The sequence below is a fragment of the Pristiophorus japonicus genome, chromosome 19, assembly GCF_044704955.1.
Source record: "Pristiophorus japonicus isolate sPriJap1 chromosome 19, sPriJap1.hap1, whole genome shotgun sequence".
In the NCBI taxonomy this organism is placed as follows: domain Eukaryota; kingdom Metazoa; phylum Chordata; class Chondrichthyes; family Pristiophoridae; genus Pristiophorus; species Pristiophorus japonicus.
Genome location: NC_091995.1, coordinates 8,325,886 through 8,348,566, shown reverse-complemented (window position 1 = coordinate 8,348,566; position 22,681 = coordinate 8,325,886). Strand labels below are relative to the sequence as shown.

At 42.4% G+C, this 22,681-nt stretch overlaps 1 protein-coding gene across 1 annotated transcript in view; it reads right to left on the bottom strand.

Moving 5' to 3' along the window:
- LOC139229694 (butyrophilin subfamily 1 member A1-like) overlaps positions 1-22,681 on the bottom strand; it is a 138,895-nt gene that overhangs the window by 67,938 nt on the left and 48,276 nt on the right. The window contains exons 4-6 of the mRNA XM_070861222.1: positions 12,670-12,789; positions 10,528-10,560; positions 6,164-6,190 (exon numbers count right to left, since the gene is read on the bottom strand). Coding sequence (XP_070717323.1) covers positions 6,164-6,190; positions 10,528-10,560; positions 12,670-12,789 — 180 coding nt within the window. The remainder of the gene's footprint in view (positions 1-6,163; positions 6,191-10,527; positions 10,561-12,669; positions 12,790-22,681) is intronic.

The following is a 22,681-nucleotide window of genomic DNA, read 5'->3' as shown; positions in this document are numbered from 1 at the left end:
TTTATATGCCTGTAAAATATTTTACTATTTTGTTTTATAATCCTTGATAATTTAATTTAATAGTTCCTCTTTGCCTTCCTAACTGTTTTTTTGACTTCCCTCCTAATCTCTTCGTATTCTCCCTTATCATGGTCTCCCCTGCTGTCCATGTACTTAATGTATGCCTCTTTCCTTACCCTCAATTTTTTCGTTATGTCTTTTATTCATCCATGATGCCTCATTAGTGTTGTTCTTGTTTTTTAGTGGAATATATTTTTCATGGGCTCTGTTGAACACCATTTCAAATAGGGGGAAAATTACGGTCGGAGGCTTCCTTCGTACAAACGCCTCTGACCCGAAAAAAATCGACGAAAGGACCTGGTGGTCCCGGACGAACGTGGGATTCCGGTCGGTTGCCTAGATTCACTGCGCAGTGCATGGGGAGATGTCTTTCACGTACGTACAACTGGAGTCACGTGGGCCTAGACCACCAATCACAATGCAGTATTCTCATTGATAAAAATGGGAGCTCTGTTTGTATGGACCTCCCAATACTATCAATGAGAATAACCCCTAAGACACCGAAACACAGCATAATAAATAAAACACCGCACATTTAAAATTAATTGAAATTAAATGTAATTAAATATTTTAAAAAATATATATATTTTTTGGAGGGATTTTTTTTAATGTGTTTTAATAGGGTTAAAAATAAACTTACCTAAATGGACAAGGTTTCTAATATAAAAATGAGTGTTTAAATTTAATTTTTATATGTTTTAAAACTCTTACACTGGTAAAAGTAAGCTATGGGCCTGCTTTTACCGGGCGTAAAAGTTTGAAGGACATTCACTGGGCATGAGTTGGGCACATAGACCAATCTCTCCCGCATGAATGTCCTTCTCCCAGGGATGTGAAGAACTCTCTTTGGAGAAATCTTGACACATCGGTAAAGCCAGTTTTCGGCGCATGGCATTGTGCCCCAAAAACCGTCTTTTGCGAGGCCTCACCGGGTCCGTGCACACTTCGGACAGACCCGGTGAGGCCGCATTTTTCGGCCTGCTGTTTCCCATTGCTGTTCTGCATCATTGTTTGCCAATATTGTTGTCCATTTCATTTTCCACAAGTTCTATTCTCAGCCCCATAAAATCAGCTTTTCTCCAATTTATTACCCTGGCCTTCATCATACTTGTGTCCTTCTCAATTTTTCTTTTTCCCATGCAAAGGATTGCTTCCACATGCAAGCCTAAGCTTCCTATGTGTCAAAACATGACCTTATGTGTGAAGTAATGTTGGAGCTGGAATAACTGGGCTAAAGAATAAATCCCTTCTGATACTGATAGCCCTGTACTTTTCTAATGTCTCTGACAGATGAACCAATAACACTCTGACAAACCTTACATCTCAGGAGTGAAGTTAGCAGAAGCAAGAACATACAGCAGATTTCACTGGATTACAAATCTTTCAGTTAAATTTACAGTCCTTTTTCGAAAACAAGAAAAATATCTCAAGGTTCTCCCTAATGACACATAACTTGGACCAGCATCTGTAATGTGAAGCTGACAAGTGAAATTGTGTGTCCCTGATAGATCCAGCTTGTCAACAGCCTGGCAAAACAAATCCAGTGAAGGAGAATAGATTTGGGGCAACAGTTATACATTTCAATCTGACTGAGAATATTACATTTCACAATTAAACCCAGCTGCCAGTCACAAATGGTTTCAAAAGCATCAGGCTGTTTTCTCTGGAAATCTGGAGCCAGACATTCACTCCTTTCAGAAAGCAAACTGGGAGATTTGCTTCAGGACTCCCTTGTGGGACAGTCACAAGCGATTAACTTCGGCTCCTTCTCACAGCCAATTAATCAAGATTAGTATTTTGTCAACTAACATTCCTTAAACCCACACCTGTAACAGGTGACAGATCCCTCAGTGAAGTAATGGGGCTGAAATTACGGTCGGAGGCTTCCCACAGGCAATTGCCTCTGACCTGAAAAATTTCTACGAATTTACCTGGTGGTCCGGGAGGAGCGTGGGATTCCGGTGGGGAGGAGCTGTGGAATACAGTACCTGATTGGTTGAGCAGTCACACATGCCTGCACCACGGAAACGGTGCAGTCATGTGTGACTGCTCAGCCAATCGGGTACTGTATTCCACAGCTTTCTCATTAATAGCAATGAGAACTCCGTATCCGCGAGTTCTCATTGCTATTAATGAGAAAAAAAACAATGATAACTCGCAGATACGGAGTTCTCAATGTTATTAATGAGAAAAAATATAAAGACACTAAACACATGTAATAAAAAATAAAAAACACACCTCACATAATTAAAATTAATTGAAATTAAAGTTAATAAATATCTGAGAGAAAAAAATTTTTTCCGCGTTTTTACAAAGTTTTTTAATTATGGTTAAAAATAAATGCAATGTAGTGGGCAGGTTTTTTTTTAATAATGTGTTTTTTAAATGTAATTATATTTTTGTCTGTTTTTAAACTCTTACGGCTATAAAAGTAGGCTATACGCCTGCTTTTATCAGGCGAAAGAGTTTTGAGGACATTTGCTGGGCACGATATGGGTAAATACCGCAATCTTGCCCTTGCAAATGTCCTCGCTCCCGATATGTGTGCGATCTGTCCAGCTCCAGCTCCGGGAAGGCATCGGAAGGCATGTGCATTGTGCGCTGAAAACCGGCTTTTCCGATGCCTTCCCGGGTCCGTAGAAACTCTGTACGGACCCGGGGAGGCCGGAATTTCAGAACCAATATTAACAAGTGGGACAAATGTAGTGTACCAACACTTGTTTTCAGCCACCACATTCAAGTGGCTACTAGCCAGGCAGCTACTGAAATTCCATAAAGAAATATAAAAATAGACGGACAGTTCTTTCTCTTCACTGCCCCGCATAAAAGCACTTCAGTACGTGCCCACATCATGCATGCGTAGGAGATAAGTAGAATATCTCACGGAACAAGTTAATCTGTCCCAAAGACAAGTATGTGTCTGATGCTACAGATTTATTTTAATCCAGTTACCAAACACTTTCAGCCAATTTATGTCGGAAGTCAAGAAGTATAAAGAATACAGGTATGACATCACAGGAAAACAGGTAAGTGATTGGTTGGTCTATATTTCTCTCTTTTTCTTGGACATTGAAATTAAGAGCCGGGATTAAAAATCTAAACTTTCAAAACATGAAAACTTAATTAATGAAATACATTAGAGATGGCAGGACAGGCGATGTGTCACTGCTGCTGCATGTGAGAGCATGCAGAAATCAAGCGCAGGCAGCAGAAAGTGCGGCAAACCAGTCCCACCCACCACTTCCCTCAACGACTATCTGTCCCACCTGTGACAGAGTCTGTGGCTCTTGTATTGGACTGTTCAGGCACCAAAGAACTCACTTCAGGAGTGGAAGTAAGTCTTCCTCGATTCTGAGGGACTGCCTATGATGATGATGATGATGATGATGATGATGTGGGAGCTGGTGGACTCCATTGAGGTCCACAGCGACCACATCTGCAGGAAGTGTCTGCAGCTCAAGGAACTTCGGCCCCACGTTGATGAGCTGGAGTCCGAGAGCTGCTTACACTGTGACACATCAGGGAGGGGGAAAGTTACCTGGATGCTGTGTTCCAGGAGGCAGTCACACCCCTTAGATTAATTAATTCAAATTTAGTCCATGGTCAGGAACAGGAGGGTGTGACTATGAGTGAGGCAGGCATGGGGACCCAGGAGGTAGCGATGAAGGAGCCTCAGCTCTTGCTCTTGTCCAACAGGTTTGAGGCTCTTACTCCCTGTGTGGACGAGAGCAGGGATTGCAGGGAGGATGAGTAAACTGACCACAGCACCGTGGTGTGGGAGGCCATTCAAGTGGGGGACTAAAAAGTAATGTTGTAGTGGTAGGGGACAGTATAGTTAGGGGGATAGATACGGTTCTCTGCAGCCGAGAGCATCAGTCCCGAAGGCTGTGTTGCCTGCCCAGTGCCAGAGTTAAGAACATCTCCTCTGGGCTGGAGAGGAACTTGGAGTGGGAGGGGGAAGATCCAGTTATCGTGGTCCACGTGGGTACTAATGACATAGATAGAACAAATAAAGTGGTTCTGCTGAGGGAGTATGAGCAGCTAGGGGCTAAATTAAAAAGTAGAACCACAAAAGTAATAATCTCTGGATTACTAACTTAGCCACGAGCAAAATTGCATGAGCTGAGACTATGTCAATGCACTATTTCTATATCACCGTGGCAATGGATTAAATTATCAGCCCGTATCTCTCAAATTCAAATAAAATGAGTATTTAGACATGGGCCGCAATCCATCTCCAGAGTGGGGTCAAACAGAGCTGCATCATCGCGCCAATCCTCTTCTCGATCTTTCTCGCTGCCATGCTCCATCTCACACTCAACAAGCTCCCCGCTGGAGTGGAACTAAACTACAGAACCAGTGGGAACCTGTTCAACCTTCGTCGTCTCCAGGCCTGGTCCAAGACTGTCCCAATCGCTGTCATCGAACTACAGTATGCGTACGTCGCTTGCATCTGCGCACATTCAGAGGCTGAGCTCCAAGCCATCGTCAACATCTTTGCACAAAAGCATGGGCCTTACACTAAACATCTGTAAGACAAAGGTCCTCCGCCAACCTGACCCCGCTACACAGCACTGCCCCCTAGTCATCAAGATCCACGGTGCAGCCCTGGACACCGTGGACCACTTCCCATACCTTGGGAGCCTACTATCAGCAAAGGCAGACATCGATGACGAACTTCAACACCGCCTCCAGTGCGCCAGTGCAGCCTTCGGCCGCCTGAGGAAAAGAGTGTTTAAAGATCAGGCCCTGAAATCTGGCACCAAGCTCATGATCCACAGGGCTGTAGAATACCCGCCCTCCTGTATGGCTCAGAGACGTGGACCATATACAGTAGACACCTCAAATCGCTGGAGAAATACAACCAATGATATCTCCGCAAGATCCTGCAAATACCCTGGAAGGACAGACGCACCAATGTTAGCGCCCTCGATCAAACCAATATCCCCAGCATCCAAGCACTGACCACACTCGACCAGCTCCGTTGGGTGGACCACATTGTTCACCAACACAAGACTCCCAAAGCAAGCGCTCTGCTCGGAACTCCTACATGGCAAGCGAGCCCCAGGTGGGCAGAGGAATCGTTTCAAGGACACTCTCAAAGCCTCCTTGATAAAATGCAACATCCCCACCAACACCTGGGAGTCCCTGGCCAAAGTCCGCCCTAAGTGAAGGATGAGCATCCGGGAGGGCGCCGAGCAACTCGAATCTCATCGCCGAGAGCATGCAGAAAACAAGCGCAGGCAGCAGACTCCCCACCCACACTTACCTTCAACGACTGTTTGTCCCACCTGTGACCGAGACTCTAATTCCCGTATTAGATTGTTCAGTCACCTAAGAACTCACTTTTAGAGTGGAAGCAAGTCTTCCTCAATTTCGAGGGACTGCCTATGATGATGATGTGACCCTCCCCTTTGCGGGGCAATTTCAAGTCCCAAGGCATTGCTCGTGGATCAAAAGAACGGTACTATGCAAACAAACAGGTATGGAAATTGGTCAAGATACACGATTGGGCTTACTTTCAACAACAAGACCAGAAAATCAGAAATTTATACGAAAAAGATAAGAGAAAGGTGAAGAATCATAATAGGCTTCAAAATGTTGGCAAATGTAGCAAAACGGTGTTAAAATATGTATTCCTGCGAGACAGATCCTTGGACCCACTACAAAATAAATCTTGCCTCATCATGAAACTTCAAAAGTTTCTAAATCCACCACAACAAAAATAGTGCTTTTATATACTATCAATTTTTCCTCTAAGTTACAAGTGATGCAATATCGGGTATGGCATCCACCTCAGTCAGAACAAGTTCATGTCCTGCTGCTCTCCCATTGTAACTAATTATTTTTATATGTTATGTGGGAGGAAGCAAACTAAAATGTGGAATCTGCTCCCAAATCACCAATTAAAAATCCTGAAACATATGTAATAAAAGGAATTGGACTTATTTGGTTGCACTGAAGCAGTGGTCAAAGGCCTTTATTGAAGGCAATTTTTCAGTTGTATGGTATATTTTTTGAGCTGTCAGCTTTTTTGAAGCATTCATCAGCTTTTGAGTATATTCTTTCTTTCTCACTTTGTGTTACAATAATAAGATCTTACCTGTACACTCACACATTCTCTTCCACTCTGAAAACAGAAATAACAAATAAGACTGAAGAAATCTCTCGCATCGGGGACCAAGTATAAGAGCTTTGCCTCACGGCAGTGTCTGTCGCAAATTCAGTGCCCACGATTTTCCATCCATTCAGTTTAACAGGCAGAAAATCATGGCTTTGAAAAATACAGCCTGAGACCTTGGAATGGCAAATGGATCCTTCGTCAGAATTCAGCTGACCCATCTTAAAGGATTCCCAAAATCGGCCTCAATAGTAAAACAGCCCTTATTGGACTGGGCACTGTATACTCGCTGATGGGCGTTGGCAGGAAATTGTTGCCCAACTGCAACTCTTAAAATATGAATGAAGCAAGGGGCATGTCTGCTATATTTTCTAATGTTTCTATGGATATTCTATTGTAGGATCTGTAGCAAAGGAGACTTTGCTGTCTTTGATATGCTAGGATACCCTCTTGTATGAAGACATGCCTGGGCTTAGCAGGAGATGGCAGACAGAGACAATGCAGTGTTCACCATCCAGAGAATCATGCAATAAATACCCTCAGTAAATCTGCCTAACAGTACTGCACGACAGGGTAAAGGCACCAATCCCACCCTCTCAGTGGGAGAAATGCTCGAAAGGCAGATTAGTTGATGAATCTATATTGCAACAATATCGTAATCCTCTCTTGAAGTGGGTTTCCCTGCTGGGCATGAACAGAAAATTTACTCTTAAATGCTTTAACACAAATATGTAAAGGCAAAACCCACTGATGATGGGGCAATCACTGGTAGTGGGCTATCTGAGGGTACAATATGGTTGTGGACAGGCAAAGAGAGGTGCATAGGTGGGAACCTGGGTGTCCTTGTACACACTGAAAGTTAACATGCAGGTACAGCAAGCAATTAAGAAAGCAAATGGTATGTTGGCCTTTATTACGAGGATTTAAGTATAAGAGCAAAGACATCTTCCTGCATTTAAAGCACTAACAGCACTGTTGGGAGTACCTTCATCACATGGACTGCAGCAGCTCACCGCCATCTTCTCAAAGGCAATTAGGGATGGGCAATAAATGCTGACCTTGCCAGCAGCACCCACATCCCATGAATGAATAAAATATATACATATATATATAACAGTTCTAAATAACAATGAGCAAAACCATGGGAGACCTGTAAATGAATATATCAAAACAGTTTATGTAAAAGAGATTACCGTACCTGACTCAACAAGAGGTTTCCACTGGTCTACAAAATAATAAAGGAATTTAGTGAATACATTTTATTCATCTGGTTATGAAACATTCAATTCATACCAGATTCCACGCATTTAAAATGGCTTGAACCTGAAGCCCTCTTTTTTAAACAACTTAACACCAATCACTATTATTCATCATTTCTGATCATTATAAAAGTCGCTGAAAAATACTGACCACATTTCAAGAGTAATCCATTGCTGGAATTTGCCTCGGGAGGTTCCGAGGACATGATAAGGAGCTATATAAAAGCAAGTTCTTGCTTGGTCTATTATTAACACTTTATCTCTGTATTTCGCTCCTGTTTTTGCTCTCCTGCCCTGAAGGTGCTGACTTTTACTGGAATATACTTTTATGGGCAGCCAGTATTTCACTCTATTGACCATTTCTCATGTATGAGCCTAGACGTTGAGTTTTGGCAAGCAAATCCATCATGGAATGCATCACATCCAGCCAATCCTGTCCTGACCTAGGGGCTGAAATTGCACGCCCCCCACCCCCCACCTCCATAAAATCCATTACAGCCTCTAAGAGACGGGAATGGAGCGGAGAGGCCTTACCAACTGGGGGTGGATGGATGGACGGATCCATCCGAAATGGCTCCAGGACCGGAAGCGACGGGAACAGGTTACCGCACCACCCATTTTCCCGCCGCGTCGGGCGACCCTTGCTTGGTATTGCCCCATGGGAGTGGCGCCACCAACGGTCGATGCCACTGACAGCTTCCCCCATGGATTGGTGCAGAGAAAAACTTAAAGAAACGGTAGGTGTGTCCCGTTTGGGGCGGAGGGCAATGTTGGCCCTCTAATGTCATGCATACTCGCACTTTCTATAGGGATTCATTGATAGTAATTGAGTCAGAACCTGTGCATGATGTTTTCACCCTCCCTAGCACAAAGAATAAATAGTCAATTCACCACAGACCTTGGACTGAACCAACCATTATCTGGTATAAAAAGAAAAAAAAAGACTTGCATTTATATAGCGCCTTGCACAACCTCAGGATGTTCCAAAGCGCTTTACAGCCAATTTAGTATTTTTTGAATGTAGTCATTGTTGTAATGTAGGAAACGTGGCAGTCAATTTGAACACAGCAAGGTACCACCAAGAGCAAAGAGATAATGACCAGATAATCTGCTTTAGTGATGTTGGTTGAGGGGGATAAATATTGACCAGAACACCAGGGAGAATTCTCCTGCTCCTTTTCAAAATAGTACTGTCCACCTGAGATGTTTAACAACTCATCTTAAAACTTAAAACTGAATGGGTCAGAGTCACATACAAAGAACGGAGCAACTCAGAACTTCTGACTCTCATCTTAATAAAACACATTCATCCCAAACTATTTGAGAGACTTACGAGTAATCAAATTTACAAAAGTTGGTTATTTAACTTTAGATGTTTGTAATATTTATTAAAATGTGAAGGGAGTAAATAGTGAGCGGTAATTGCATAAATCTGTATATTATTTTTGAATATGAAAATTATGCAAAGTTCTGAAAACTGATTTCAATAAAGATAGGGAGGGTCTGTTACCAACCATACTCTCCCAGAAGTTGCTTTAATATTTCTCGCATATATAAAGGTGGGACACATGGTCACTAAATTTATTTTGTAGCTTTGATACCATTAGTAGATTAACTCTCAGCATTATGTTCCTTAACCACAATCACAGTGACAATGTTTGTTAATTTTAGCCAGTGTGTGTATGAATGGGTGCATTGAGGTGCCTGTTTCAGTCATCGCCAATAACTAGCTACACAGTATCCTGCAATCTGGACACTCCAGTAAAGCTTCATTTATTGATGAGATAAAGCAGGACTCGTTGGTGACAGTTATTTTCTAGAATTTTTGGAGTTGGTTCTTCTTACGGCTTACATATAAAATATAATTTCTAAACAATTCTGACAGGGCTCCACAACACGAAGGAGATAGTTTTTGAGAGAGTGTGCAAATTTAGTTTATACCAAGAGTAATCTTGGCTCTGTGGTAGCACTCTAACCTGAGTCAAAGGTTGTGGATCAATCCACACTCCGGGACTTGAGTACATTATCTAGGCTGACACTTTAGTACAGTACTGAGGGAACTGCATTTGTGGATGTTCCAGCTTTTAGATGAGATGTTATGCCGAGACTCCATCAAACTGTTCAAATGGACATAACAGATGTCATGGCACTATTGAAGAACAGCAGCGGAGTTCTCTTGGTGTCCTTGCCAATATTTATCTTTTAATCAAACCATTAAAAACAGATTAATTGATCATTTTTCTCATTGCTGTTGTGGGACCCTTGTGTGCACAAATTGCTGTCACATTTGCATACATGTGAAATGCTTTCGGACAACCTGAGGACAAACAAGATGCTACATAAATGGAAGTAGTTTTTCTTTTCTTTTTATATAACTAAACATTCGAAAAATGTTTTGAGGCAGCTATGGAGTATAGCTACAAGGAAGTTTTAATCAAAAGGGATACAATAATAAAAATATATTTTGGCCTGTCATAAGATCTAACTGGTACAGTGGGTGCACAGTGGGTTATTCTTCTCCTAACTCTGGGACCTGGGAAAATATCTGGCTAGATTAATGGAAGGCAAGTCTCCTCCCTCTGCTAGCTGTCATTGTTCTATATGAAACGACTTTGGGCTAATCTCAGTCTATTTTCTAGTGTGTGTGTTTGTACAGCATAATGTGCTGACGCGTTGGCACAAATTATATTACCAATGTAAGTCAGAGTGGTCAAAAGAATTAGCGCCGTGGGAAACACAAATGTGACACTGGTGAGCAGTGTGCTTTTTGAGGTAGGTCTGAAGGCACCCATAATTTTCTGACTATCCATCTGCTGTTTCTAGCACAGGGTTTTGGAAAATTCCTCCCAAAGTAATTAAATCACATGTCAAAGATTATTCCAAGATATCCTTGTGTAATGAATTGTGCACGACGAATATGTAGGGGATGGCTTATTAGCCTTTGTTTTAAAGTATAGTCATGCCATCAATACATATAAATAACTTAGCCTAACAGATAAAAAATGTAACTGCAATTAATTAAACTTGCAATTACTCCAAAACAACATCCTTTGTAGTTAGTGAATAATTTCAATGTTGGACTCTTACCAAGTTCTATGATAGATTTCTGGAGTTGTAGTTCTGGAAAGATATAACAAAAACATTGTAATGAATGTTAGAAATGATGACTTAATTAATCAGATGTTCTCACAGAGATAATTTGAATAGATATGATGAATTTTCAATGAAAGTCACTTTCACCAGTACACCATACATCCACTTCGATCATTTTGAGGTGTTTAAGTGATAGACCGTGCTATAGTTCACGTGGTGTAACTGGTTCATTTCTAGGGAGGATTAAGTGGGAGTTGGAAGACAGAATATTTTTTGCAAACAATTACTTGGAGATGTGGAAAGGAAGGATATCCTTATAAAGTAAAAGTTCTCCAATAGCACACCCGAACCATAGTGGCTAAATTATTTGAAAAATATGCATGAGCTGTTATGGAACCAAAAGTTTTACAGAAAGTAAACAGAGAGTGTGTGTCATTCATTGGAGGATAACCATCGGAAAATAAAATTAAGGCAGCAGGAAACAAAAATTAATGAGAACTGGGAGTCACAAGAGAGTCAGATTAGGGTAAAGGATGAGAATTAGCAGAGTATAGATAGTTAAAGAATTTCTTTAGCGCTCTTTTGGTGAACTGATGTTAAGCACCAAAAAGGTCCTATAAAGGATAAGTGAATAGAAATTATGGGCATCAAGAAATAGCAGATGATACATGCATTGTCGATATCAATCCTTACAAATCAAGACTGTGTGGACAAATTTCAAATCCAAAGAATCAAATGCAGACAGGGCGCATGTATCATGTCTTGCAATCAACAAGGAAATAAGCAACAAAATAGATGAGCTGCTCGTTGATATTTTGAGAAGCTTTGTAAATAGAAATGAAGCAACAACAATAATAATAACAGTAACAATTAGGAAGAGTTTATTCTGATTTACCTGTTCTTTACACTAATCAGAAGCTATTAATTTATGTAATATTATAATATTGCTGATGGCAAGCTATGGGTACAGTGTAAGATCATTCGTATTCAAAGTCTGAGTGATTTTAATGTAGATCAATGTAAGGCAAAGTGCACAGCAATGGGAAACATGAATAGATCTTATTTTACAATAGCTTGTGCAATTGTGGGGTTGTTTTAAACAAAATCAACAAAAGTTAAAATGTACTCAAAGTTTGAAAAGGGAAAGGATTTGGCCATGATTACCAACTGTTACCCAAGTATCTAATTGAAGTAAAGCAGTTATCAACAATATAAACTGAGTACTGAATGTATCTACAGGGTAAATAACTACAAGTTGAAACAGCTACATTTTAACTGCTTATTTGGTCACATTTAAAATAGTGGGTGAAATTGATCTTGGTCAGGAGCACAAACCAGGCGATAGCGAATCGGCCGGCCCTCTTACACTCCATCTGACATTCTTTTCCAATGAGTTGAATAAGAAGGAATGTGATCTGGATTCCTAACAAGTAAATATTCCAGTGCACCAATTCTGGAGCTCATCACAAAATTGTACACTCTCACCCTGAGATTTACCATCTATTACTTTAGTGATTTTCTGATATTGGCTGAAGGTGGGCAAGGACCCAGAAAATCTATCCTATCTTCTTGCCACCGAGGCAACTATAATAATAATTTCCTGAATTAACACAACAACAAGAGGGTGAAACAGACCTCCATTTGTTCATATTATTCCAGGTTATTCTTGCTGCACATTTGCTCAAGAAAATGTTAAAGGCATATTTACAATAAGAGGAACATAAAATCACAGAATGTTTAATAGGTAACCTAACTGTGTGAAAGAGTTATTAAAAAATTCTGAAAATTCAAGTTTTCTATTCAGCAGGCAAGTTAGAGTTGCTTTGTTTTTCACTTTGATATTCACTCCCCGCCCCCTGACCCCAATATTTAATATTGAAATAAACCTGGTCTGGTTTCCACATTTTGCTGGTATAAGTCTGTGGTCCTGAAATTCCACAGGATTCTTCTTATCTCCCAACTTAACTTCGATGGAAGATTGGCAGAATCCCCAGTGAAACATGGTTTTTATGCTGTTTCTCCAAGGATTCCTCCAGTTTTCCACCAAAGTTACAATGGGAGACTGGGAGAACCCCCACAGGATTTCCAGGTCTGTATCAATATTGTATTTCGTCACATGTTACACTGAGAAAGTACCTTTAATGCGTCTATATTGTTTCACATTCCAATAAATCACAGCAGAAATAGCTGCAATTAGAAGAAAAAGAGTCACGAGCAATGGCACGAGCCAGTCACGGTCAGCAGGGAAGATATCATCTGCAAAGTAAACACTAGTGAATTAGATAATGATATTATCTGCAACATATACCATCAAAATATATTTTTTTAGAATATCCAATATTAGTAAAAGTTCGTGAAGTGGAAAGCCCTGCCGCTGGAACGGCTGAAAATGACACCACTGAAGTTTGCTGAATACGCATGTTGGGGCGATAATGAATTTCTAGGCTGGAGTGCTTTATTTGGGATTTTGGAAAGAATGGGAATTTCTGGTAAGTATTGCATAAGTAGAAGATGTAAATAGCGAAATTTAGTTTAACCTTTTGATTGAAACCTAGAACTTTAAAAACTGTAGTTAACAGAAGCTGCCTGCCAGTGGCAGTTAACTGTCAGTCAGCTGTAAGTGTTTGTCTTGAATAGGTGCTAATCACTGGGAGCAGGGAAGGTGAGTCAACACTTGTAACTTGGGTGAGGCTCCTACAGTACAAAAGTAAACAGGTCTGCAGAAGCACAGATCTGCACAGAGTGCACTTAAACAGTGTTTTATTTGGGAATTTGGAAAGAGTGGGTATTCAGAGAAGAGGTGGAAGGAATTGCTTTGTGCCTATACTACTTGTAGTGCTTTGTGTTACAGGTACATATTTAATTTCATTGCCCATAACCTAATATAGATCAAGTAAGTAGTCAAGAAACTAACTGTAAACGATATTACTTAAATACAAATTTAATTAACTAGAACAAGGTCATATAGGGATGGCAGTGCAGGTGGTGTGCCGCAACTGCAGTATGTGGGAGTTTGTGGAGAGCATTGTGATCCCGGACAACCATGAGGAACTTCAGCTCAGAGTTGTTGAGCTGGAGTCTGAGGTGCCGACATTGCAGGGCATCAGGGAAGGGGAGGTTTACCTGGACACTTTGATCCAGCAGCAGTAACATCTGGTTAGTGGTCAGGGACAGGAGGGTCTGACTACAATTCAGGCAGGTAAGGGAACCCCGGGTGCAGTACCAGTGGCACCTCAGCATTTCTCCTTATCCAACAGATAAGGAGAAATGCTGAGGCCTGGGTGGATGAGGGAAAGGCCTGCAGGATGGATGAGCAAGTTGACCATGGTACCATAGTGCAGGAAGCCATTCAAGTGGGGGTGTGTGAAAGGGAATGCAATTGTAGTAGGGGACAGTACAGTCAGAGGGACAGATACTGTTCTCTGCAGCCTCAATCAGTAGTTCTGAAGGTTGTGTTACCTGCGGGGTGCCAGGGTGAGAGATATCTCCTCGTGGCTGGAGAAGACCTTGCAGTGGGAAGGGCAGGATCCAGTTGCCGTGGTCCATGTAGGAACCAACGACATAGGTAGAACTAGGAATGAGGTATTGGGATCCAAATTAAAAAGCAGAACCTCAAAGGTAATAATCTCTGGGTTGTTACCTGAGCCATGCTCCAATTGGTATAGGGATAAGCAGATTAGAAGGTTAAATGTGTGGCTGAGAGAGTGGTGTGGGAGGCAGGGGTCTTGCTTCATGGGTCACAGGTACCAGTACTGGGGAAAGAAGTTGGGAAGGGCTCCACTTAAACCGGGCTGGAACCAGTGTCATGGTGAATCGAAAAACTAGGGTAGTAGACAGAGTTTTAAACTGATGAAGGGGGGAATGGGAGAATTCAGGAGAGAGAAAATTTAAAACCAGCAAGAAAGTCAAGGTCCTACAGCAGAGCAGAGTTTTGGGTAAAAATAAGCAGAGTGGGTCAGGAAGAGACAGAGAGAGTAACAAAGGTAATCGAGTATCAGTGACTAAGATGACATCAGGGAAAAATAGAAAAAAGTCAAAGCTGAAGGCACTCTATCTGAATGCACGAAGCCTTCGCAACAAAATAGATTAATTAATAGGGCAGATAGTAATAGGTTTGATCTAATAGACATTACGGAGATGTGGTTGCAAAGTGACCAAGGTTGGGAACTAAATATCTAGGATACTTAACTTTTAAAAGAGACAGTCAAAATGTAGAGGGGTAGCCCTGATAATGAAGGATGGCATAAAGATAGTGGAGAGAAAGGACCTTAGCTCTGAAAATCAAGAAGCAAAATCAGTTTGTTGGAACTAAGAAATAGCAAGAGGCAGAAAAGCTTGGTGGGAGTTTTTTTATAAAGCCTCAAGAAGTAGTTGTAATGTAGGGCAGAGTATAAATCGGGAAATCAGAGGCGTATGAAACAAGGGTAATATAGTAATCATGGAGACCTTAATCTACATATAAACTGGACAAACCAAATTTGCAGTAATAACTTGGGAGGAAGAATTCATGGAATGTATGTAAGATAGTTTTCTTGATCAGTATGCTCTGGAACCAATGAGGGAACAGGTTATTTTAGATCTGGTATTGTGCAATGAGAAAGGTTTAATTAATAACCTTGTCGTAAAGGGGCCCTTAGGGAAGAGTGGCCATAATTTGATAGAATTTTATATTAAGTTTGAATGGGATTTAGTTAAATCCAAAACTAGAGTCTTAAATCTAAACAAAACAAACTATGTAGGTTTGAGGGGCAGGTTGACTAAAGTAGATTGGGAAACTACATTTAAAGGTATAACCATAGATGAGCAATGGCTAGCATTTAAAGAATTAATACACAAGTTACAACGAATATGGATTCCTTTTAAGGCACAAATACCCCACAGGAAAAGTGGTCCAACCTTGGCTAACAAGAGAAGTTAAAGATAGTATTAGATCAAAGGAAGAGGTCCAGGGGCCACAGTCTCAGAATAAGGGATAGGCCATTTTGGGCTGAGATGAGGAGAAATTTCTTCCCTCAGAGGGTGGTGAACCTTTGGAATTCACTACCCCAGAGGGCTGTGAGGGCTCACTTGTTGAGTATATTCAAGACAGATCAATAGATTTTGGGATATTAAGGGATATGGGGATAGTGCAGGAAAGTGGAGTTGAGGTAGAAGATCAGCCATGATCTTATTCAATAATGGAGCAGGTTCAAAAGCCAAATAGCCTACACCTGCTCCTATTAAGTTGAGGCACCTTAAGATTTTTATGTTTCAATGAGATCACCTCTCATTCTTCTAAATTCTAGTTAATATAAACGTAGTCTACTCAATCTCCCCTCATCCCAGGAATCAGTCTGGTGAACCTTCGTTGCACTCCCTCCAAGGCAAGTATATCCTTCTTTAGACAAGGAGACCAAGGGGCCAAAATTCAGCATCCCAAAAAGGCCATTTACTGGCAGAAAGCGGCGACCGCCGGCTTCCGGTCCAACGTCCGCCACAATTGAAATTCACCTTGGGAGTTTTTCTGGCGGTCTCCACTTCCGCCTCACTGATGCCAACCGTCCGAAGCACGTCATCAAAGTGCGCACCGCTGCTCTCCCGCACCTCCATGGCACCTTCTGGGAAATTTAGCTGGAAAAATCATAGATCCCCGCGCGGTGCCCCCGACAGCTTTTTCTGTCGGTGCACCTGCCTTTCACTGTGTGAGCCATGGCAGCGCGGCAGCCCTTCAAGGGGCGGGCGCACTGCCGCGGCCGTCATTCTTTTTTTTGCGGCCAACTTCCTGATCGACCGGACAATTATGGCCCCGGGTTCAGCCGGGCCACCAACAGGCAGCCTGGGAACCCCACTTGGGTGCCAGGCCACTATCCCAGCCAAAACCCTCCCTGGTAGCCCAGTGGGCCAAAGCTAAATAACCGTTGCTTCTCTCCCTTTAAATGAGGGGAGAGACATGGTGACGTACTCGCGCACTGACATCAGCACCGCTCCACCACTGACTGACAGCGTTGGAGACTCCGTCCCGCCCTCACTTCCGCCCCTCTAGAGTACTTACCACCGCACTTCCGCCCCCATTATGACCGACTTCTGGTCTGCTCCAAAAACATTGCCAAACAGCTGAAAATGGATCAAGAGTCCGCCTCATCTGACGCAACGGTAAAAACATATTGAAAACGTTAGGTACACCAGGTGTCTGGCGGGGGTGAATTTCTATCTCCAGGTGTGTTCTCACCAAGCCCCTATATAATTGCAAGACTGCTTTACTCTTATACTCCAATCCCTTTGTAATAAAGGCTAATATACCATTTGGTTTCCTAATAGCTTGTTGTACCTGAATGTTAACTTTCTGTGATTCACCTACAAGCACGCCTAAGTCCCTTTGAATATCAACATTTTCCAGCTCTCACTTTTTAAAAAATATTCTGCTTTTTCTATTTTTCCTACCAAGGTAGATAACTTCACATTTCTTCGCATTATATTCCACCTGCAATGTTCTTGCCCACTTAACCTGTCAATATCCCTTTGCTGTTTCTTTGCATCCTCCTCACAGCTTACTTTCCCACCTAGCTTTGTATCTTCAGCAAACTTGTACACATTAAACTCAGTCCCCTCATCTAAGTCATTGATATAGATTGTAAATGGCTGAGGCCCAAGGACTAATCTTTGCGGTGCCCCGCTAGTTACAGCCTGCCAACCCAAAAATGACCCGTTCAGTCCTACTCTCTGTTTTCTGTCCTTTAACCAATCTCAAACCATGCTAACATATTACCCCCTAATTTTGTGTAATAAACTCAAGTAGCACCTTATCGAATGCTTTTTGAAAATCCAAACACACTACATCCACTCGTTCCCCATTTTTTTTATTTGTTCATGGGATGTGGGCATCACTGGAGTAGCCAGCATTTATTGCCCATCTGAAAAGAATCATAGACATTTACAGCATTGATGGAGGCCATTCGCCCATCGTGTCTGCGCCGGTCGAAAAAGAGCTATCCAGCCTAATCCCACTTTCCAGCTCTTGGTCCGTCGACTTGAAGTTTACGGCATTTCAAGTGCATATCCAAGTACTTTTTAAATGTGATGAGGTTTTCTGCCTCTACCACCCTTTAAGGCAGTGAGTTCCAGACCCCAACACCCACTGGGTGAAAACATTATCCTCAACTCTCCTCAAATCTTTCTACCAATTACTTTAAATCTATGCCCCCTGGTTATTGACCGCTCTGCTAAGGGAAATAGGTCCTTCTTATCCACTCTATCTAAGTCCCTCTTAATTGAGGTGTATAAAATTATGTCTCCCCTCAGCCTCCTCTGTTCCAAAGAAAACAACCCCAGCCTATCCAATATTTCCTCATAGCTAAAATTCTCCAGTCCAGGCAACATCCTCATAAATCTCCTCTGTGCCCTCTTTGGTGCAATTACATAATTCCTGTAATGTGGTGACCAGTACTGTACGTGTATTCTGGCTTTGACGTAACTAGTATTTTATACAGTTCTAGCATAACCTCTCTGCTGTTATATTCTATGCCTCAGCTAATAAAGGAAAGTATCCCGTATACTTTCTTAACAATCTTATCTACCTGTCCTGTTACCTTCAGGGACCTGTGGACATGAATGCCAAGGTGCCTCTGTTCCTCTACACTTCTCAATACCTACCATTTAGTGTGTATTCCCTTGCCTAGTTAGCCCTCCCCACAAATTCTATTTGCCACTTTTCTGCCTATCTGACCAGTCCATTGATAGCTATCTATCTCACTATCAACCACATGACCATTTTTTGTAACATCTGCAAACTGCTTAATCATGACCCCTACATTGAAGTCTGAATCATTGATATATAGCACAAAAAGCAAGGGACCTAGTACTGAGTCCTGTGGAACTCCACTGGAAACCGCCTTCCAGTCGAGTCCTGTGGTACTCCACTGGAAACCGCTTTCCAGTCACAAAGACACCCGTCAACCATTACCCTTTGCTTCTTGCCACTGAGCCAATTTTGGATCCAACTTGCCACTTTACCTTGGATCCCATGGGCTTTACTTTTTTGATCAACCTGCCATGTGGGATCTTGTCAAACACCTTGCTAAAATTCATGTAGACTACATCAAATGCACTAACCTCATCGACCCTGAAGATTACCTCCTCAAAAAATTCAATCAATTTAGTCAGACATGACATTCCCATAACAAATCCATGCTGACTGTCCTTGATTACTCCGTCACTTTCTAAATTATGATTTATAATTTTCTCAGAATTTTTCCCAATAATTTTCCCACCACCAAGCTTAGGCTGACTGGCCTGTAATTACTCAGTCTATCCCGTTCTCCCTTTTTAAACAATGGTACACCGTTAGCTGTCCTCCAGCACCATACCTGTAGCCAGATTAGAAAATGATGGTCAGAGCCTATGCTATTTCCTCCCTTGCCTCTCATCAGCCTGGGATACATTTCATCCAGGACGGGCGATTTATCTACTTTCAAAGATGTTAAACCTCTTAATACTTCCTCTCTGTTTATCCCATCTAATATTACGTACATAGGATACACAGCACATAATCAGGCCATTCGGCCCAACTAGTCTATGCCAGTGTTTATGCTCCACTCAAGCGTTCTCCCATCTTTCCTCATCTAAATCTATCAGCACAACCCTCTATTCCCTTGTCCTTCATTTGCTTGTTTAGCCTCCCCTGAAATGCATCTATACTATTTGCTTCAACCACTTCCTGTGGTAGCGAGTTCACATTTTCACTATTCTTGAAGTTTCTTCTGAATTCCCGACTGAATTTCTTGGTGACTATCTTATATTGATGACCTCTAGTTATCCTCTTCCCCACAAGTGGAAACATTCTCTCTGTATCCACTCTATCAAAACCTTTCATGTTTTTGGTTTCTAAATGTTCTTCTATTTTCTCCTTTAGTGGGAATTCCATTATATTTCCTATCACCGATGTGAAGCTGATTGGTCTATAATTCCCTGGACATGTTCTATCCCTTCTTGGATTATGTTAGCTATCCGCCAGTCCTCTGGCACTACACCATTTTCTAACAAATTACTAAATATGTGTAGTAATGCCTCTGCTATCTCTTCCATAGATTCTTTTAAAATGCGTGGATGCACTTATCTCATTACTAATCCCATCATTCAATGTTATGTCTACCTGTTCTATCTCCTTGGTAAATCCTGAAGTGAAATAATTATTAAATATTTCTGCCATCTCTCTATCGTTACCTGTGGTATTATCCTGTCTAACCCATAATGGTATTATCCTGTCTAACCAATTCCTATCTCAACTGTCCTTTTTTACGGATGTGACTGTAAAATATTTTACTATTTTGTTTTATGTTCCTTGATAATTTAATATTATTCTTCCTCTTTGCCTCCCTAATTGTTTTTCGTCTTCTCTCCTAATCTTTTCATATTCTCCCTTATCATGCACTGCTGTCTATGTATTTAATGTGTGTTTTTTCCTTACCCTCAATTGTTCCCTTATGGTTTTATTCATCCATGGAGTCTCATTAGTGTTTAGATTGTTCTTTCCTTTTAGTGGAATATATTTTTGCTGCACTCTGCCTCTACTCATTGGAATTCAGAAGAATGAGAGGTGGTCTTATCGAAACATGTAAGATTATGAGGGAACTTGACAAGGTGGATGCAGAGAGAATGTTTCCACTGATAGGGGAGACTAGAACTAGGGGGCATAATCTTAGAATAAGGGACTGCCCATTTAACACTGAGATGAGGAGGAATTTTTTCCTCTCAGAGGGTTGTAAATCGATGGAATTCGCCTCAGAGAGCTGTGGAAGCTGGGCCATTGAATAAATTTAACACAGAGATGGACAGTTTCTTAACTGATAATGGAATAAGAGGTTATGGAGAGTGTAATATATGTAAATTTGTATTTACTCTGTACAGCCACCAGAGGCTCATCACCTGGAGTCCCAAGGGATCCCATAATCCCATAGAAGCGCAGGTATTTAAGGAGGCTTCACAGGTTGGAGAGGCACTCTGGAGACCTGCAATAAAAGACTAAGGTCCCACTTTACTTTGCGCTCACAGTGTTCAGTCTGACTCTTTCTCCATATGCAACAACTGGTGACGAGATACAGATAGCGAACCCAAAGATGCAGAGAATGGTGGGCATCCTGGAAAAATTCTCGGAGGGAGATGATTGGGAAACTTTTGTGGAGCAACTCGACCAATACTTTGTGGCCAACGAGCTAGATGGGGAAGAGAGCACTGCTCACCGTCTGTGGGGCACCAACGTATGGCCTCATGAAGAATCTGCTCACTCCAGCGAAACCCATGGAGAAATCGTACGACGATTTGTGCACACTGGTCTGAGAGCATTTAAACCCAAAGGAAAGCGTTCTGATGGTGAGGTACCGTTTCTACACCTACAAAAGGTCTGAAAGCTAGGAAGTGGCGAGTTATGTCGCTGAATAAGACGCCTTGCAGGACATTGCGAATTTGAAGGACATTTGGAGCACATGTTCAGACTTTTTTGTACTTGTCATTGGCCAGGAAACCATCCTTCGCAAACTTTTGACTGCAGAGACCCCAACCTTGAGTAAGGCCATAGCGATAGCCCAGGTGTTCATTGCCACCAGTGACAATACGAAGCAAATCTCTCAGCACACAAATGTTGCTACAAATACTGTGAACCAAGTGATGTTGTTTTTGAATCAAAACGTACAGGGCAGGTCACACATACCTGCAGCTGCACGTCCGCAGATGTCTGAGTCCACCATCAAGGGTGATGAATGCAAGGCCATTAACATCTTGTTGGCGCTGCGGGGGTGATCTTGGTTTCTATTCATGCCGATTCAAAGGATACGTTTCCAAGGGCTGTGGAACAATGGGACACCTCCAACGAGTATGCAGGTGAGCTGCAAAGCCTGTTAAACCTGCAAATCACCATGTTGCAGAGGAGGACAGATCCATGGAGGATCACGATGAACCAGAGCCTCAGGGCGAGAAGGCAGAAGTACCTGGGGTGCATACATTCACCACAAATTGTCACCCAATAATGCTGATTGTTGAACTAAATGGACTCCCGGTGTCAATAGCGCTGGCTACGGGCATGAGCCAGTCCATCATGAGCAAAAGACTTTCAAAAAATTGTGGTGCAACAAGGCCTCAAGGCCAGTCTTAACTCCAGTTCGCACGAAACTAAGAACTTACACGAAAGAACTGATACCTGTAATCGGCAGTGCTACCATAAAGGTCTCATACGATGGAGCAGTGCACAAGCTACCACTCTGGGTGGTACCGGGTGATGGTCCCACACTGTTCGGCAGGAGCTGGCTGGGAAAGATACACTAGAACTGGGATGACATCCGACCGCTATTGCCCGCTGACGACACTTCATGTGCCCAGGTCTTAAACAAATTTCCTTCACTGTTCGAACCAGGTATCGGGAAATTCTAAGGAGCAAAAGTGCAGATCTACCTAATTCCGGGGGCACGACCCATCCATCACAAGGCGAGAGCAGTACCGTATATGATGAGAGAAAGGGTAGAAATCGAGTTCGTCCGGCTATAAAGAGAGGGCATCATCTCACCGATCGAGTTCAGCGAATGGGCTAGTCCTATTGTTCCAGTCCTCAAGGGAGATGGCACCGTCAGAATCTGTGGTGATTACAAAGTAACTATCGTTTCTCCCTGCAGGACCAATACTCACTACCAAAGCCCGACGATCTCTTTGCAGTGCTGGCAGGAGGAAAGACGTTCACGAAGCTGGATCTGACCTCAGCCTACATGAACCTGGAATTGGAGGAATCATCGAAGGCCCTCACCTGCATCAACACACACAAAGGTCTTTTTGTTTATAACAGATGCCCGTTGGAATCCGATCGGCGACTGCGATATTCCAGAGAAAAATGGAAAGTTTACTGAAGTTGGTCCCGCACACCGTGGTCTTCCAGGACGACATCTTGGTCACAGGTCGGAACACAGTCGAGCATCTGCAGAACCTGGAGGAGGCTCTTAGTCGACTCAACTGAGTGGGGCTCAGGTTAAAACGCTCGAAGTGCATTTTCCTGGTGCCTGAAGTGGAGTTCCTGGGAAGGAGGACTGTGGGGGACGGCATCAGGCCTACCAACGCAAAGACGGAGGCAATCAAGAATGCACCGAGGCCACAGAACGTAACGGAGCTGCGGTCATTTTTGGGACTCCTGAAC